Raw genomic sequence first — 13,277 nt, 5'->3', positions numbered from 1 at the left:
TTTTGTCCCAAACAATAAGAAACCCAAGGGGTCAACACTACAATTATAAGAACAAAAGACATCTCATTTCTGAAAATATCTAGAGCCTGCAATATGACTCATCCATTGCTTAACGGCTTAAGGCTTTGATCTATTTTACTAATTGATATCGAACCAAACCTGTATTGGACCAAGTTGTGGCTCGCTCTCATTAACTTCAAGCTTTTGTCCTTTGGAAGAGAACCCCGGCTGTCATCAGCCTCCCTGTTTTGTCCATTAGAAAAGCGAAGAGGGATTAGCTTGGGTTTATAAAGGTCAAGCCTCTTTGACTCCTAGTTGATTTAGGAATATAGCATCATCACTGATAAAGATATAAATGCTTTATTGTTCTACCATAAATCTTAAGAGACTAATCTGTAATTGATGCCAATGGAATTGACAACCATGACTAGCTTCCAAAGCAAAAACAATGTAAACAAAACGAAGGGCTAGAGGTCAACACAAGGACATTAGTTATTTGTACTCCGCCTTTTTTCTTTCCCCTATTCATTTTTTGGAACCAAGATCACATAAATATCAGCAAAGTGCAGAAATTAGCCAATAAACAATTATAGATATCGCCGTTGATAGCAGCAACTCACAAAATCATAAAACCTTCTTTTCTCACCTTCATTTTTGAGGGAGCTACCATCACCAGCAAGTTGATGCAGAAAGTGCGCAATACAACTATATATCAAGTGGTCCCATGCATCAGGAAAATTGTTATACCCGACTCCACCAGCTAAAATGCTTTGAAGAGTTCAAGAAGGCACTAAACAAAGGAATGATTAACAACCAATTTGACACTATGTATTCATTAACTCACTAAAAGGCAGGCCTATTTTTTCACTTCAGATTGAATTAAACAAATTTTGAACAATATAATGACAATTTGATCACTTTTACAAGTGAGCTAATTAACAGCGGTTGTATCACCATGAATATTGCGTCATCTAAATTCTGATTACCATAAATTTTTCAGAGAAAAGGTCATTAGGAATAGAACTATCTCACCTTCAACATGATAAACAGAAGGAACTTCACATGATAATGCAACCAAGCCTTGTTTTCAGTGGTTTCTTCAGAAATCTATGAACAACACATCAACAGAGTGAAGAGTAAATGATAAGACTCAGGTTGTTACATTGTAGAATAAATGAAAAATGCAACAGAAGGATATGACACCTGGCATGAGTGAAAAGGATTTCACAGGTCTTTAGGCTACATTCGCAAAACAATTAGGATTCATCATCTGGCAAAAGTCTCCAATGCATCAATTCAACATGAAACAGAATATGTGTTTTCATTAACAATGGCATACCAAGTCAAGTTAAAAATTATCATCTGGGACGAAACCCCTTGGCAGCATTTCATCATGAAATCGAAATGCCTCCTTCAAGTTGTCATGGGAGACGTGTCCATTTATCAAAGCTACGTAAGTGGATCTATCAGGAGTTAGCCCTTTCTCAATCATTTTCTGTAAGATCAGTTCAGCCTCCTGCAGTTTACCTTGCTTACAGAACCCATTCAGAATTACATTATATGTAATGACATCCGGCAATAGCCCATCTTTTTCCATCTTATTGACTAGGAAAAAAGCTTTGTCCATATTTTCTTCTTTAAAAAATCCAGTAATGAGGGTGTTATATGTGATGCTATCAGGAAGCACTCCTTTTAAAATCATCTTGCACAAGAATTCATTTGCTTTAGATGCATCACCTGATCGGCAATAGCCCTTGTGTTGCAAGTGATAAGAGTAGGCTCGATCCCTTTCTCAATCATCTCATCCCACAGTCTGAAGGCCTCAGATATAAAACCCAGATTACAATATCCATTTATTAAAATGCCATATGAAATGTCAAGGGGAAATATCTTCCTAGAAAGCATATCACCCAACAACTCATTAGCTTCCTCCATTTCACCTACCTTGCAAAATCCATCAATTAAAGTATAGTATGTCGCAATATCTGGTTTGATATTCCTTTGCCTCATTGTTCCAAATAAGCTTAGAGCTTTATTCATATTTCCATCTTTGCAATGTCCATGAATGAGAGTGGTAAAAGTGTAAAAATCAGGGCACACCCCTTTCAAGCATCTCATCAAACAGTGCATTTGCATACGTGAGCATCTTCTCTTTGCACAACCCATTTAATATTGTGTTGTATGTAACCACATCCATAACGCAACCCCGCTCAATTATTTCATCCCAAATCATCAAAGCCTCTGATATCATTCTATTTCTACAATTACCGTCTATAAGAACATTGTAAATCACGTTATCAGGAAGCAAGCCAGATTTCCTCATATCTCTAAAGTAAACTAATGCCTGATCAAGATGTCCATTTTTTGAAAGCACCCTAATAAGTGAACTAAAGCTCATTAAATCAGGAAAAATGTCTCTATGCAACATTTCACCAAATATTTTTTCAGCTTCCAAAGGAAGTCCTTGAGGACAATACGCATTGACGAGAGTATTATATGTTACAATATCAGCAAAAATTCCTTTCTGCTCCATATCGAACACAAAAGTCTTAACATCATCAATCTTGTGATCTTTGCACAAAGCATTAACCATAATATTTTGTGTATAAACACTGAATTCAATCCCACTTCTAACAATTTCTCTATACACTTCCCATGCCAAATCAATCCAACCCACTTTCACTAGTCCTACAATAAGGCCATTACAGGCATTTATAGACACCAAAAACCCTTTACTACTCAAAATTGTAAACGCATCGGTCCCTTCCCTTAACTTCCTAGCTTGCACATAAGTCCTAATTAGCAAATCAAACACCAAGTTATCCAATTGCCAAGTAGTACTCACTGATATCAAGGATTCAACAATCTCAACCCTCGAAGCCCCACTTCTCCTAATCATCCTAAGAATCAAAGCTTGTGCATCAGATGATCTTCTACTACGTACCAAAACATGAATCATTGCACTCAATGACATGGATGAATGCTTAATATTCTTACCACGTAACACACCGCGATCAATAAATCTTTGAGCAAGTTGCAAATTGTCACGGCAACGCTTTAATACCTCAACAACCACCAATGGGTTTAAACAAATGTGATAGTTGAGCAAGGAATTTACATTACCTTGCTTTAAATTGAACAGAAGTTTCTCCACCAAGAACAAATCCGTTACTGGTGTTGATGAAATTGGTTGTTGGGGTGGATTTTGAGAGGCCTCAAGGCCAGATTGTGGGGTACAATTTACATGAGAAATGATAGAGTAAAGTCTCTTGTGCGTGTTGAAGATTCTGTGATACTGTTTCTGGAAAAGTAGGCAATGAATGAGCATTTCTGTGAAATACCCAATTCCCTTCTTCTCTCTGTTTACGGGTTCAGAGTGCTCTTCTCTGAACAGCGACTAATAGATTTTGAGCGAGCAACCGGGACGTTTTTTTCACTATTTCCTATGATTCAATGATAACGGGCAAGTAACCCTACCCTGGCCTAGACGTGGCCAGGGGCCGGTCCGGTTCCGGTTCGGACTTGGTGGTTTGATTTACTTTTTAAATCGAATTGAAATCAATTTGATTTAAATATGATTTTAATTTTTCAATGATTTTAGTCCGATTTCAATCTAATTTTACAGGAGCTGCGGTTCTATTTTTTATGGTTTTAATTATAATCCGATTTTAATTTAAAAATATTTAAAGTAAAAAATTTAAATAAAATATAAAAAATAAATATAAATCTTAAATATTATTAAATGTATATTTTATTAAATAAGTAAAATATTTAAAATATATCTACTTACATCATAAAAAATAAAATAATTTTACATATAATATAGAATAATAAAATAATATTATATTTAAATGTAAAAAATATTTTTTATAAATTAAAAATAAATTTAATTTAATTATTTAATAATTTAACTTATTTATATATTAATTTTAAGTGATATAATTTTATCAAATGATTTATTTTAGAAAAAAAAAATAGAATCAAAACTAAATCGAATTGTTATTTGAAATCAGTGGATTTCAATTTTAATTCACAGAAAAAATCATAACCGGTCCTTTTAATTTAAAATTTTAATCCGGTTCAAAAATTAAAACCAATTAATTGATCTATTTCCAAATTTGATAGGTTCGATTTGTTAGACAGTGACTATGTCCATCCTGGTCTTATTCATGATTGGGCTTTTTTCTCCATGTCTCTTTGGGAGTTGGGCTTCTTATATTTTGCGGTGTCAGTTTGGAGTTTTATGCTTTGTTTGGATGGAGGTAAATGAGGAGAAAGTAAAAGAAATGAAATTGAATTTATACTAAATTAGAGGAAAGAAAAGAGGGGAAAGAAGAAAAAGAGAAAAAAAAGGAGAAATTTCATTTCCCCTCTCTTTTTTATTAGTCTAAAATATTTCCCTTTAAATTGAAAAGAAATGGAGAGAAATAGGTATTATTACATTCTATTTGTGGTAAAATTACTTATATATCTTTGATATTACATAAAAAAAAAAAAAAAAAAAAATTCATAACTTGTGTTCATCAAGCAAATTCAATTAGAGGAGATATTTTTTTCTTCACTAATGTAATAAGGTATCCAAACAATAGAAAAGAACTTTAATTTTTTTTTTTTTTATTTCCATTACACAACTGAAAAAATCCAAACAAAGGGTTAAGGTTTTTACTCATTGTCAGCAGCTTAAAAAACAGTTATTAGGGTTTATACTATTATCAAAGTAATTTTTTTTGACAGTTCATACAAATTTATTATTTTAAGATAATTTTAGAAAAAAAAAACTATTTTCCACATTAAAACAAATAGAAAATAATTGTAGTTTATTAAATTCTTAATTAATATTGGATTGTTATATTAAAAGTTTAATGTATATTTGTTCACATAAAATTCATTTATGGGATGCTACAGTAAAGTTATTTGTAGATAATTTTAATAAAAAATTTATTTGTAGAATTAAAAAACTTAAAGAATTTAGTCATTTTACATAAGTAATTTTTTTACAACAACTCTAATATAAGATCAAACTTTGTACAAACTGATCCATTAAAGAAGCCTAAACTAAAATTCTTATAAAAAAAAAAAAAAAAAAAAAAAGAGTAAAACTACATATGATCTATTACACTAGATTATGCATCATTCTCTTGTTTTAATTTCCACTCTAACCCTAAAAGTCTGCGAGGAGGATACTTAATTTTGTACTCTGAGATTGTCTCAAGCTTAGGAGACCATGTTTGTTCTCTAGACCCAACAAGCTGTTGATAGTGCTTCTTCAGCTCTGGGGTGCTACAGAGGAAGCTGCTGTCATTTTCTTCTTCTTCTTTACTTGTTTTTAAAAGACTTATTATGAATTCAGGCGCCACCTTTACCAGAATCCTGCCATTTGCAGCCCTTACATATTGAAAAGGATCACAAGCGCCAAAACTGATTGGTGCAGGTCTAGGGCTTGATGAGGAGTTGCGGGTTAAGGCAGCGAGAGAAGCAGCTGATAAGACATGGGTGCAAGAGATGCGATCTATTGGGAGGACGAAGTAGGTTTGGCCTGGTATGAGCTCATCATCAAAGGCTAGGGATGGGAGAGGGTGACCAATGAAGAAAGAATCTGCATGGCAAACAATCTTGTCTTGATTCTCGAACATGATCTCTCCTGCTATGTGTTTCCCTGTAAGAATTCTTGTGGTTCCTTCACAGAAGATTAGCGTCACTGATGAAACCCTTGATGAATGGAAACATGGAGATAGAGCATTCCCCATTTCTCAGAAAGAAAGAGAGAGATGAGAATCGAAATGTGTTTGGATTGAGAGAAAAAAAAGAAAGGAGGGTTAAAATATATATATAGAAACAAACAAGGGATTGACTTGGAGAAAGTCTTGTTATTATTTTGTTTATTTTTAGGTTTTCTGATGGGTCGGTGGTCAGCCATGCCGGCTTTGAACATCTCTATCTTTCATTGTATCTTCTTAAAACTTCCGTGAGTCGACCTTATATACATTATTACAACTTTAACGTCAATTTTTTGATACATAACACTTTAATTGAAAAAAAAATAATTGAGATTAAATTCAATACATTGCATGATCTAAGATGACTTCAATAAGTCTAATGTCACAATTAAAATGTATTTGTAATAATTTATTGAAATATTCTCTAAAAAAATAACTAATTTCTCATTTTAAAATAATAAAAAACTGTAAAGAAAATAATTATTCTTCAGTTATTTTTCGATATGAATTTAGTAATATTTACTAATAATTATCCTTTTAAATAAATCCTTTATTTTGAGTTATGGGGTTTGGCAGAATGATTAATATAGTATTTGAAATAAAGTAAATCTAGGGATTCATTAATGATAGCCACATCAATTCTCTAATTACATAAACATTCATTTAATACAATAAATTAAATGGGTTTGGTTTCATTCATGATCACTAAATTTCTTATTACATTTTCACTCATTAAAATTTGACATGCATCAAAAAAATTCACTTGATTTTGATTTTACTTTATTATTATTGAATTAGTCACAGCAAGCAGCGATTATGCAGGCGTATCTCAACATAATGCCTATGCCTATGCTTTCTAATTAAATAAATAATACCAACTTATTGATATATTTTATTTTATTCATTAGATATTTTTTATTTTAATTTTAATTCTTTTAGATTCCGTTGATGTCTTAGTCGTCAAATGCAATATATTAAAATAATGGTAATTTAGTCTTATAATTTTTAAATATATTAAAATAATTACATAATAATTTAATCTCTCTATTTGAAAAGCCAACATTTTAACTGAAAAAGTCATAATTACGGTTAAAATTTATCAAAATTACCGCTTTCCAACTCCCTCCCTCACATCTTTAGTTGCTCTGTTTCTACTTTCTGCTGATCTTCGCCAATCACCAGCCAGCCTCCGCCGCATCATCTGCTAGTGGTTGAGTCGTTGAATTTTGTTGAATCTGAGTATCTGGCCCTCCATTTCTCCGCTTAACAATGCTTCCTCAATCTAGTCATCAATGCTGTAATGAAGTCTTCACATGATAAACGGTTGTCGAAACCGTCAAAAATAAACCTATTAAACAATCAATAATAAACTTGTAGATAGTGGCAATAGGGTCGAACCACAGAAAATTGACACCAATGATTTTCTTAATAATGATTAGGTCAAGTAAATAACAAGTAAATAAAAGAGGGGGGTTTTGATTTGATGATTAAAATTAAATAGCAAAAGAAAACAATAATTTAAAGAGATGAGAATTTCAATGGAAAAAGGATTCTAGTTGAAGTATGAATTTATTCAGTTTGTTCAGAATTGATCATTGATTATTTAGGACTCCCATTTTATTTCAATAAATTGGTTTTGGTTATGGAAGACGCTTCTCACAACCAAATTCCTCCTTAGTTCTAGTTTGATTAGAAAACGTTCGCTAATCAAACCCTAATCAATAAGTTGCCAAGGAACGTCCTTGGGGCATTGTAGCATCGAACAACTGCCGACTGCATTAAGACTTAGAGAAACCCAATTCTATCCTTGCCAACCGCGTGGTCAAGTTTAGATTATGCAATTTGATTAAATGTGTATTTGAACAACCTAAGCAATTACGGACCTAAATCATTCAAACAATATTACTTAAGCAATTTAAAAGCAATGAGCCCTTATTGATTCTAAAAGCAAAGTAATAATTATGGAAAGCTCAAATTGCATAAATATTGAAAGTAAATAAGAGTTTAACAATGAAGTTTTAAATCTCCCAATTCATCACAAAATCTGAAATTCACCAACTTCAACTAGAAAAGAATGGAATTTAGCCACTCATGGTGGACAAAATCTCAAAAGAAAGAAAAGAAAAGAAAGGAAGAAAGCTGCTGTAATTTTCTGCAGTATTGCTGAAGATGAGATGATGAGATGTTGGTTTGGATGCTGCCCTTATATAGCTGGAGAATCTCAATTCCAATTTGATTAGGGTTTTGGAATCTCAATTTGATTTGGTCTTCTTTGTAGTCTTTGATTCCTCTTTGGATTTTGTATTTGATTGAGAATGGAACTCTCTAAGTGAAGGGCGTGGCTCTTGGGACTGATCTTGTGGTGTTTGAAGTGGATTTGGACTTCTTTTCTTTGAATTTAGATTTTCTGCTCTTTTCCCGCCTCTGCTGTAAATTCTGTTGTCAAGGTGATTTGGGCAATTTCTGCGAGTGATTTGGGCAAATCACTCGCCCAATCTGCCCCAATCGTTCTCTGGGATTCAGTCCAGTTTTTGTCTCTGTCTCTGCGAGTGATTTGACCAGTTTCTACGAGTGATTTGACCAGTTTCTACGAGTGATTTGGGCAAATCACTGACCCAATCACTTATGCCTGTTGCCTCAAGGTTTCTGCTTCAGCTTGATTTGGGCAGTGATTTGGGCAAATCACTGACCCAATCACTTTTCTGTCATTTTCTGCACTTTTTTTTTCCATTTTTCCAATTTCTTCCTTTTCTGTAAAAATAAGGTAAAAACCATAAATTAAGCTAAATAATGTGTAAATAAACAATAATAAAGATCATAAAAATGTGGCTAAATTATGTTTGATCAAATACCCCCACACCTAGCTTTTTGCTTGTCTTCAAGCAACAAATAACTTAGTCAATCAAGCCCCTTTTTCTTTTGAGCCTAAGCACTTAATCAGCCCCCCTAGACTCCTAAATTGAAGTATCACAGTATAGAGTACATGCACCAAGATTGTTTCTTCTTTTCCTTGTTTCCTCTCACCTACTATGGTCAAGAAAAAGGTTTTTGATTTAATCATGCTTATTCTCTTTATATGAGCTCAATGCAACCTCTAAGAGTGACTTGCCCTTCTTTGAGTGTTTTATTTTATTTTATTCAGCAACACTTTTTATTCTTGCCTGAAAAAGTCACTAACATTTTTACGCGAAGGTGCATATTGGTGATACCCACCCCCGGTTACTCAGTCAGTCACTTGTTCAAGTGGCTACTAGCTCTGTTCATAGCTTATTTGGCCATTGGAACAGGTTTATAATTTGTGCTTTGTGCTGGTTTTTTTTTTTCTTTTTTCTTTTTTCTTTTCATGACAGTTTGGGCAAATCATCTCATAGGGAGTTACACTAACTTTTTATTTGCATGTATTTATATTTTTATTTCCCTTGACCAATGCAAATTTAGAGATTCAATTCAAGAAAAGAACTTCCAAAGTGAAGGTAGCACACTATAATTGATTCAATTTAGGCTTAAAGGGGTGGAAAATCAATGGGGTCATGAGATAGGAAGCTCTTTTAACCTTGTTATCTATGCTGAGTAGAGCAAAAGCTAAGTCAAAATTCTGTGTGTGTGTGTGCAAAAAGTGAAAAAATGTGTGAAAAAATTTTGGTGTGTGTTTATGGGGCAAAAAGATGCAAAAAGAAATAAAAAGAAAGCAAAAAGATAATGTAAACGGAAAAAAATATAACCTAAACCTAACAGTAAATACCCCCACACCTATCCCAAACATTGTCCTCAATGTTTAAACATAAATATGAAAAAATTAATAAGGAGAAGGAAAGGGACTGCCTGGGATGTGGGTGATTTGAGCAGGTGATTTGGGCAAATCACCCGGCCAAATCACTGGCTGTCATGGTCTGTGGGCAGAAAGTGTTGAACCAGCAGCTGCAACATGCTTTCCATGTGCTGCATCCTGTCTTGAGCCTCCACCGAATGGTCTTGAGATGCCTTTTATGTCCTCCAAGGTCCACCCAATTGCTTTCTTGTGCTTCCTCAACACATCAAGGAGCTTTTCCTCTTCTTCTTGGCTGGGCTGGTTAGAAATAATTACTGGAAGTGTATTTTCAGCCCCTAAAAAGGCATATTTGAGATGGCTGGGCAAGGGTTTCAGATCTGGTGTATCTGCTGCCTGTTCTGATTTCTGCTGTTTGCTGTCTAATTTGGGCTGTGATTTGGGCAGATTATCTGGTGATCTGGGCAAATCACTCTCTGTTGTGCCTGTCTGCCCCAGTGATTTGGGCATATCGTTTGGTGATTTGGGCAAATCACCCGCCACCAGCTGTGAATAGTACTCCATCTGGTCTGTATCAGTGTTGCTGTCCACTTCTTCCCTCCTGCAAAGACCTTCATAAAGTAAGTTTTCTTGATCATAATCAAAAATTTCTTGACTTAAATCATCAATAACATCAAGGCCATAAACATGAGAAACATCATTGGAAAATTTCATGGCATCATAAACATTAAATTTGATAATTTCCCCTTCAAACTCCATGGTTAGTGTGCCATCATGCACATCAATTTTTGTTCTGGCTGTGCTCAAGAATGGTCTCCCAAGTAGGATGTCAGAGGTGATTTTGCCCTTATCCTCCTCCATGTCAATCACATAAAAATCTGCTGGGAAGACTAGTTGGTTAACTTGTACCAACACATCTTCTAGCACTCTCTTGGGATGGACGACGGATCGGTCAGCCAATTGGATCACAATGCTGGTGCCCTTGAGTGTACCTGCATTCAACAAGTTAAAAATGGAAAGGGGCATGACATTGATTGAAGCCCCAAGGTCACACATGGCCTTCTTTATTCCCACATTGCCTATTTTGCATGAAACCGCGAACATTCCTCTATCCTTGCATTTGGTGGGAAGTTTCCTTTGAATGACAGCTGAGACACACTCCCCCATACTTACCTTTTCATGTTCAGCAAGTTTCCTCCATTTGGTGCATAACTCTTTGAGAAATTTAGCATACCTTGGTATTTGTTTGATAGCATCAAGTAGAGGTATATTGATTTCCACCTTGCGGAGTGTCTCAAGGATCTCTTTCTCCTCTTTTTCTTTTTGAGATCTTGCAAATCTTTTGGGAAAGGGAGGAGGTACCTTGAATTTCTCTGCTGGTTGCTGTTTTTGCCCTTGACTGGGTTCTGCCTGATCTGGTGATTTGGGCAAATCGTTTGGTGATTTGAGCAAATCACTGCTCTGATCACTTTCTGGCAGATTTTCCTCCATGGCCTGTTTTTGCAATTTTTCAACCCCATTGTCTTGCAACTCTTTTCCACTCCTCAATGTGATGGCACTAACATTTTGTCTTGGATTTATCTCAGTTTGGGAGGGTAGCTTCCCTTGAGACTCAAATTTGCTCATTGAAGTGGCCATTTGGCTCACTTGTTTCTCAAGACTTTGCACAGTATTTGCTAAATTCTTCACAATCTCTTCAAGAGGTGCATTGGGGTTCTGAGGTGCAGCTTGAGCTTGATTCCTTTGCTGGTAGCTTGGATATTGATTTTCCCTTGCATAACTGAAATTTGGATGGTCCCTCCAACCTGGATTATAAGTATTTGCATAGGGATCATACCTTCTTTGCCCATTGAAACCTCCAACAGCATTGACTTGCTGGTCCTCCTCTTGAAGGGAAGGACATAGATCGGTTGGGTGGTTGTTGGCACATATTCCACATGACTTGGGCTGCTGAATCTGCTGGACTTGTTGGGTTTGACCCACAACAAGGCTACGGACAGCATTGGTGAGATCAGAAATTTGGGATGCTAGAATGGATGTACTCACCTCATTTACACTCCTTGATGGTGGCTCTTGGTCTCCAAATTGTTGAGAAGCTGCAGCCATGGTGGAAATTAATTCCCTCATCTCTCGAGGTGATTTTCTTTCAATCGATCCTCCACAAGCTGCATCAATAAATTTTCTCTCTGCGGGTATCAGACCTCCATAGAAATACTCAATGAGAGATTGATCAGAAATATCATGCTGGGGGCAGCTTGTGCACAACTTTTTGAACCTCTCCCAGTACTCATACAAGCCTTCAGAGTGCTTTTGCTTTATCCCACTTATCTCTCGACGGATGCCTATGGCTTTTGAGGTAGGGAAGAATTTTCTCAAGAATGCTCTCACCATACCAGCCCATGATGTGATGGATTCGGGTGGTAAGTAGAATAGCCATTCCTTGGCATAATCATCAAGGGAAAAAGGGAAGGCTCTAAGCTTGACATGCTCTTCAGTAATACCTTGAGGTCTCATGGAGGAGCACACAATGTGGAATTCCTTCAAGTGCTTGTGAGGATCCTCATTTTCTAGGCCTCTAAATTTGGGAAGGAGATGTATCAGGCCTGTCTTTAACTCAAATGGTGCTGTCAAAGGGGGATATTCAATGCATAAGGGTGCTTAGCCTCCTGCTGGTTCGGCTAGCTCTCCGAGAGTTCTTTCCCGTGGCTGGGGCTGTGGTGCTTGGACAGGGATAAGCAAATTTCCAGCTTGAAGTTCTGCTTCCCCACGGACAGCAGGTTGTTGCGCCATTGCTGGATTTTCTGCCATAACCTGGAATCAGGTATTAGGTTCAAATGCAGTAGTGGCTGTAGGAGAGTCTGCTAGTGCAAAAATTTCTGCAGCAGGGGCAGATGTGACAGCAAGTGCTTCAGCTGGTGCAGAAGTAGGTGAATTTGCTGGTGCAGAAAAATCAGCAGGTATAACAACAGCTCTGTGAGATGGTGTTGCTGATGAAGATGCTTTTGAGGCTTGGTTCCTCAAATTTGCTTGCTTCCTTAAGTGCTTGGCAGTTTTCTCAATCTCAGGGTCGTAAAGAAGAGTGTCTTTACGGCCAGACCTGGTCATAAAGGGAAAATACGTTAGTTTAAATCAATTCCCCGGCAACGGCACCAATTTTTGATAAACGGTTGTCGAAACCGTCAAAAATAAACCTATTAAACAATCAACAATAAACTTGTAGATAGTGGCAATAGGGTCGAACCACAGAGAATTGACACCAATGATTTTCCTAATAATGACTAGGTCAAGTAAATAACAAGTAAATAAAAGAGGGGGATTTTGATTTGATGATTAAAATTAAAAAGCAAAAGAAAGCAATAATTTAAAGAGATGAGAATTTCAATGGGAAAAGGATTCTAGTTGAAGTATGAATCTATTCAGTTTGTTCAGAATTGATCATTGATTATTTAGGACTCCTATTTTATTTCAATAAATTGGTTTTGGTTATGGAAGACGCTTCTCACAACCAAATTCCTCCTTAGTTCTAGTTTGATTAGAAAACGTTCGCTAATCAAACCCTAATCAATAAGTTGCCAAGGAACGTCCTTGGGGCATTGTAGCATCGAACAACTGCCGACTGCATTAAGACTTAGAGAAACCCAATTCTATCCTTGCCAACCGCGTGGTCAAGTTTAGATTATGCAATTTGATTAAATGTGTATTTGAACAACCTAAGCAATTACGGACCTAAATCATTCAAACAATATTACTTAAGCAATTTAAAAGCAATGAGCCCTTATTGATTCTAAAAGCAA

At 35.7% G+C, this 13,277-nt stretch overlaps 1 protein-coding gene and 1 pseudogene across 1 annotated transcript; both read right to left on the bottom strand.

Moving 5' to 3' along the window:
* Positions 1-3,453, bottom strand: LOC110630567 (annotated as a pseudogene).
* A 1,601-nt stretch (positions 3,454-5,054) lies between these two features.
* Positions 5,055-5,931, bottom strand: LOC110630670. Its single transcript, XM_021778239.2, has one exon. It carries the CDS (start codon positions 5,745-5,747, stop codon positions 5,124-5,126), a length of 624 nt encoding a protein of 207 aa, XP_021633931.1. The 5' UTR covers positions 5,748-5,931; the 3' UTR covers positions 5,055-5,123.
* Positions 5,932-13,277: the final 7,346 nt, after the last annotated feature.

This window comes from Manihot esculenta, chromosome 1, assembly GCF_001659605.2.
Source record: "Manihot esculenta cultivar AM560-2 chromosome 1, M.esculenta_v8, whole genome shotgun sequence".
NCBI classification, from domain to species: Eukaryota; Viridiplantae; Streptophyta; class Magnoliopsida; order Malpighiales; family Euphorbiaceae; genus Manihot; species Manihot esculenta.
Note: the sequence above shows the minus strand (reverse complement) of the source record. Positions and strands in the feature narration are given on the sequence as shown.

Coding starts and splice junctions, on each gene's coding strand:
- LOC110630670 (XM_021778239.2), bottom strand. CDS start 5,747: ATGGGGAATGCTCTATCTCCATGTTTCCATTCATCAAGGGTTTCATCA.